The 6,000-nt window shown below is 43.0% G+C and overlaps 1 protein-coding gene across 1 annotated transcript in view; it reads right to left on the reverse strand.

Annotated features, from left to right (window-relative positions):
- EDEM3 (ER degradation enhancing alpha-mannosidase like protein 3) overlaps window positions 1–4,788 on the reverse strand; it is a 54,945-nt gene extending 50,157 nt beyond the window's left edge. The window contains exon 1 of the mRNA XM_078865598.1: window positions 4,469–4,788. Coding sequence (XP_078721724.1) covers window positions 4,469–4,584 — 116 coding nt within the window. The 5' untranslated portion in view covers window positions 4,585–4,788. The remainder of the gene's footprint in view (window positions 1–4,468) is intronic.
- Between the last annotated feature and the right edge of the window lie 1,212 nt (window positions 4,789–6,000).

The raw sequence follows: 6,000 nt of genomic DNA on the forward strand, positions 1-6,000 counted from the left end.
ACCTCGTATGCTGCTGCGTTTGCCTGCCGCGCGAAATGTAAAATATTTTCTAATTTTGTCGTATCGCCATCGAAAGATCGAAATATCGTAAGTTGGACCATCGTAACTCGGGGACTATCTGTAGTTGGCTGTCTCGGTCGACGCTGTCGGTGCAACGCGGACAGGGTCATGTCTGGGCCGGGTCGTACGGCAGCGTGGTCGTGAGAGAGAGGGGGCTGGAGTTGGTGGCGTGAACAAGAGATAATAAAGAAGGACAGTGGCCCCTGTGACTACCTCGTCTCCGACTGAGTGTGTGTGCGCCGCATGCCACCCACAAACACACACAAGCCTCGAGAAGGAAGAAAAAAAAGAAAAACCCTAAGAGTAAGGAAGAAGCGACCTACGACACTACATATGTATTCGTTTGGGTTGGCTATGTGATGAATCACACCTTAGCTAAATAGTTAATGTATGTTGATATCACTGCCTTGCATTACTTCTCTCGGACGTATTGATTTTTTTGTAACCAAACGCCAAGCGTCGCAATGTGGTCAAGTCCATACTGTAGTGGGTTCTTGTTGAGAGCTGGAATGTGTCGTGTGTGGTGTATGCGTGGCATGTACTGTAGTACATACACGGTATGTGATGAGTGTGTGGTGTGTGTTATCATATGGACGTGATATTTTGTGAGCAAATTTTTATTTCCCCAAAACGGCTTGGCCATCATGTTCTTACTTGGCATCAATATGCGCTGCTGAATGAACCAACACCAAGCAAAATAAGAATTTGCTTATGCAATGCAACAGGCTTGCTTGAACACATCTGCTCGGATCTCAATGGTATTGCTGAAGGCTTAAGACGCGTTCCTCGCACAACTATAATCATAGGGCATCACTAACTTATACGACATTTAGCCAAGTCTTTCATATTAAAATATCCAAACAGGGGACATGCACATTATTCCCGATTGCAATCAGTACTTTATACCCGCTAACCAACAGTATATTTAAAGACGACAGTGGATAAAAAATAATGTTCGAGTTGGCAGTCTTCCTCGACTAGGAATCAAACTTAGTGCTCCTAGTTGAAGAGTACACTGTGCTAACTATTATACTCCAGTGTTGTCACTTTTTTACGGCACTTTGGATTCCATTCACACACCTCTTACTGAAACATTTCTTAAGCCACTGCCGAAACAATTGTGTGAACTCTAAACACTAATGTAGGCTTCCATCATTGTCTTGAAAGCTCAGATGATGCTTATCCTACCAGTTGATTAACTAAATGCGGATGTTTAATCAAAGTCATCAATACAGTATATGATGAATAAAATGTAAATAAAATCACATGACCATATTGTAAAGCAGTTATACTGTAGTTATCACATTATTTTATCATCACTGTGGTTACTTTCCTGGATGATTTGTTGGCTCTTAAAATTAGAATAATATATATTTAATTGGAGTTAAAGAAAAAGTCAGTTTTTAATTCTTTGTTTTCTAAAATCCATTCCATTTAGCTATGTTGTGCCAATAGTAAATCATCAAGTGCCTTTGCTGGAAATTTCACACATCATCTGTCTATTTCATTTGCATACGTATGTTACAATGAGAAAACGTTAACTTTAAATTAAATCTTATACACAACTTTAATTAAAAGGAACTGCGCTCCCCAATAATTTCCAAGCTTAGTACTAACATAACGCAGTCACATTGACCCCTAAGACCAGGAAATACACTGGTAATAACTATACTCATGGAGAATCAATTTCATATTTCGGTCGCTCAATACGTTACGCTACAGGCGTGAGGTTCTCATGCAACACAGCACTTAAGAGGTCACCTTTGTTTAGATGTGGATCTATAGCAGCTAATGCAGGCAGAAAATGTTACCATGACACCTGCATACTCTTCCAGTGAAAGAGAATTGAGAAAAGGCTGGCGTATTGGCATAACACCGCTGACGGAATGAAACACGTACAGACCCTGCACGACACAAGAGAACTACATTTTGCTTTCAAAAATGTTTAAAGATTTGAAGGCAGTGGCAACAATGTAATAATAATTGCAATGTCTAGCACCTTTCGCGAAAGTTGTGAACAGTGTGGTTATAGGCATCGGATTATCCACATCTTTGGGTATATATTCTCAAGCACAACGCAAACATGTAATACACGGTGAGTCACAAACACGTTAAGACACACCACAATTAAAGTATAAGAGATCATACATTATCTATAAAGATCATACATGACATGTCAGAACACAATAGTTATGGGCTCGGTGACAATTGTCTTCATGGTGACGACAGCTGCCAGTCGTGGATGGTCGTTGTCAACATTAACTGTCAATTTAAAGCTTTCGTGACTGCAGGGATTCATCTTCTTGGTTCTTTCGGTAAAGTCACGTAGAAGGGAAGTAATAAAATAATAAAAATAAAACATAATAAAATGAAATAAAATAAAATAAATATTATTTCATTTTATTATGTTTTATTTGTATTATTTTATTACTTCCCTTCTACGTGACTTTACCGAAAGAACCAAGAAGAACATTAACTGTATTGTGGTGGTGTCATAAGTACGATTGCGATGATGGTGGCATTATGACATGTTAAAGGTCGTACAGTGCTGGTCCTGTAATGTCCATGGGGGTGAAGACGATGTACTGGCGATGTGGTGATATAATGGTGACCGCTGTGGTAGTGCAGTGACGGTGTTGGTGGGGTGGCAATAGCATCAATGAATTATATTATGTACAGCTGGATGAAGGCCTCGCCACGTCTTCTTTCGGTCACGGTAAATTATTGAACAAACATCACCCCCCCCCCCCCTTCGTCACACGGCGTCACAAAAAGTCAGACCCCCCCCTCCCTAAAATATGACGTCACAAAGCTCTGCACCCCCCCCCCCCCCACAAAATAAAACATGCTTCAAATCGCTTTAAACTATTGTCATTGTAGTGCGTATTTAATGTGGCTCTCCACTCTGATGTTGTAGGAGGAAACATTTTATTAAAAAGTCGATTTAATTAAGTAGAGCGTGTTGTCATTTTGAGGTGACGTCACATTTCTCACCCCCCCCCCCTCGTCACACATCGTCACAAATGTCTGACCCCCCCCCCCCCCCTAGGTGCGTGAGGTCATTTATGGACGGCCCCTAAGTGGAAGTTGTAGGGAAGGTTCAAGACCGATTCTGATGTAACTCGCTAGGTAATTTATTTTTCAACAAAGTTTTGAGATTGGTGGGATACTTGTTGTTTTTTCTCCTCAATGTATTATCTTAGTAGGGCAACTGTTAAAAGGGTATAGTCATGTTGTTAATGGTTATCATACTGAACTTGCAATACACAGAGTATCCGATTCCATTCGATCTCCCAGAGCGACAGTGGAAACGGGGCAAGGTTCTAACACAAATTCACGCACCTCTGTTCACTCAGCCTCATCAGCAGCAGAAAGTTACCACCAACAGATCGACAAGTTGCTGCTGATAGGATAAAGCGTGGGTAAGCCAATATCTTCAAACGCGTCTCTGTTCAACGTGGAAGTGCGGGCCAAAAATACACTCTCTCCAGTTCGCTAGCGTGAAGGATGTCCTTTCATCACAGTAGTGGCGTGAGAAACTAAACTTAAAAAAATATTAAAGTAAAACAATATTATTTCCCTTCTACGTGACTTTACCGAAAGAACCAATAATATGAATCCCTGCAGTCACGAAAGCTTTAAATCTATATAACTATTTCAGAAGCGACCTGGTCACAATTAATAGCTCAACGAAGTGGCTTTATCGTGCGGAAATGTAGAGCAGCCGAATACTCTTAAACGCGTGATGTTCCTTCTAAATCCGGAGGGGAAAACCGGAGGATCCGGAGAAAAAGTCCACGCGACCACGGGGCGAGAGACACCGCAAACTCCAAATATACAGCAGCAGCAGCAGGCGCCAAGGGTCGGGCTCGAACCCACCACCTCCTGTATACCTTTCTAGATTTGAAGCTTTCGTGACTGCAAGGATTCATACTCTAAGGGTTTATCGGTAAAGTCACGTAGGTAAAATATAAAATTAATAATATAAATAAAATAATAAATCACGACGTTTCGGAGGCAACACAAGTCTCCGTCATCAGGTGGGACCGTCACAGCTAGATTTACTGTATCAAGTGAGGGGTATTACCTTGTTATCGCGGCATATGTCCTGTATACCTAGCGAAGCAGTTAACATCTCCTAGCCACCGTGGCAGGGCCGCACCTTTACCTTTAACAGTATCGCCCTGTGATACTACACGGTGGCACACACACCCCGGTACGATACGCAACGACGAACGACATCGCCCGAGATTGAACCCCCGCTCGCTTGCCGGTGCTGCAAGGAGACCGAGCGAATCTGCTCGTCAAAAGTGGCACCTGCCAAGAGCAGGAGAGGGGAGTGTGTAGGGGGGGGGGGGTTGCTTGTTCTCGTCGTTGAACGGCAGCGATGGGAGTTCGATGTTGGTACCTGAGGAGACGTCGCTCGTGCCTCTGCAGGGTGGCACCGACCGCCGACGTGACGATGGCGAGCAGCAGCAGCAGCGGCAGAAGAAGAGCGACTCTCGAGAAGGAAAGGCCTCCCATTTAAAATCGGGAGCGCACTCGCCTCGCCGTAACGAATATAAATCGGCGCGTATTTACAGAGTTGTCTTCTACGTGGTTATTTACAAACAACAACAAAGAGCACACACACCCCGACGTATAAAAACAAACTGGAAGGGCGATGGGAGAGGGCTTAAGGCCACTCCTGCCACCGAGGCGCCATCGCTGCCGGTGACGTCGAACGCGTTTTCGTGATGGCAGAAGATGTCTTCTGGAAGAGGAAAGTGTCTTCTGGAAGATTAAAGTTTCTTTTCTGGATGAAGGAAGATGTCTTCTGGAAGAGGAAAGGGTCTTCTGGAGGAAGATTAAAGTTTCTTCCCTGGAAGGAAGATGTCATCTGGAAGAGAAATATGTCTTCTGGAAGAGTATGGCATCTTCTGGAAGAGAAAAAATGTCTTCTGGAAGATGAAAGATTCTTCCCTGGAAGAAAGGACGATGTATTCTGGAAGTTGTCTTTGAGAAGGAGACGACAATTAGTTTAACTCACATTTTAGAGATTAATTGTAATTTTACGTTAATACATTACCCCACCCACCCCCCTCTTCTCTTCTCACCTCATTGGCTCACAAGTGACGACATCACATTAATCCGCTACCTCTATTCAAGACCGAAACAGGAGGGGGATTTATCCACAATTCTGTCTGTCGCCTGATGATGCTGATTGCAATTACCGGAAAAACGTCGTACTCGAATTGTTGGGGGTTTACTCTCCAACACACCCGTGTGTTGGACTAGTAACGAATTGGCACGTTGTATTTACGTGGCAAACCTTAGTAATTGGCTGTGTCAGGTGGTGGTGGGTTTGACAACACATTTGTATTTACGCGATCTAACCCAAAACCCTATTTATGGGGGAAAATTATGTTTGTTAAAATTGTTGTTAAAATTGTTCCTTTGCATTACCGGTAACCCCGGTAAAAACCGGTTACCGGTTTTTTGCACACGTATTGAGGTGCTTTGCAATACACGTAATGGATTTGTGTTTACAATTCAACTGCGGCCGGTGGTGAATTAACGCCGCCGTGCCGTTTGTACATTGAACATTCCACTAGAAACGATTACCGGTTTCTGACTTTGGGAACCGGTTATTGATTCTGAAATCAATTAATGGTTTAACGGTTGTCGTTTAATAACCCTAGAGGAAGGTGGTACGGCGATGGTAGCTTTTTGAGTTTGTGAGTTTATTTAATTTGGTCAAGTTGATGATGCCACTGCATTGACAGCGGGGTGCACAATCACAAATCACACAAAAAAAAAACGTACAACGCATTTGTCATTAACGCTGTGGCCTTAAAATAGAGGTAATATATGATAGGCGACGTTTCGGGAAACGACCCTTATTGATGGGAATTGGGATGGAGAACGTTTTCTCTTCTGGATCATTAAAATGTTATTTGG

The sequence above is a fragment of the Lampetra fluviatilis genome, chromosome 20 (assembly GCF_964198595.1).
Source record: "Lampetra fluviatilis chromosome 20, kcLamFluv1.1, whole genome shotgun sequence".
In the NCBI taxonomy this organism is placed as follows: domain Eukaryota; kingdom Metazoa; phylum Chordata; class Hyperoartia; order Petromyzontiformes; family Petromyzontidae; genus Lampetra; species Lampetra fluviatilis.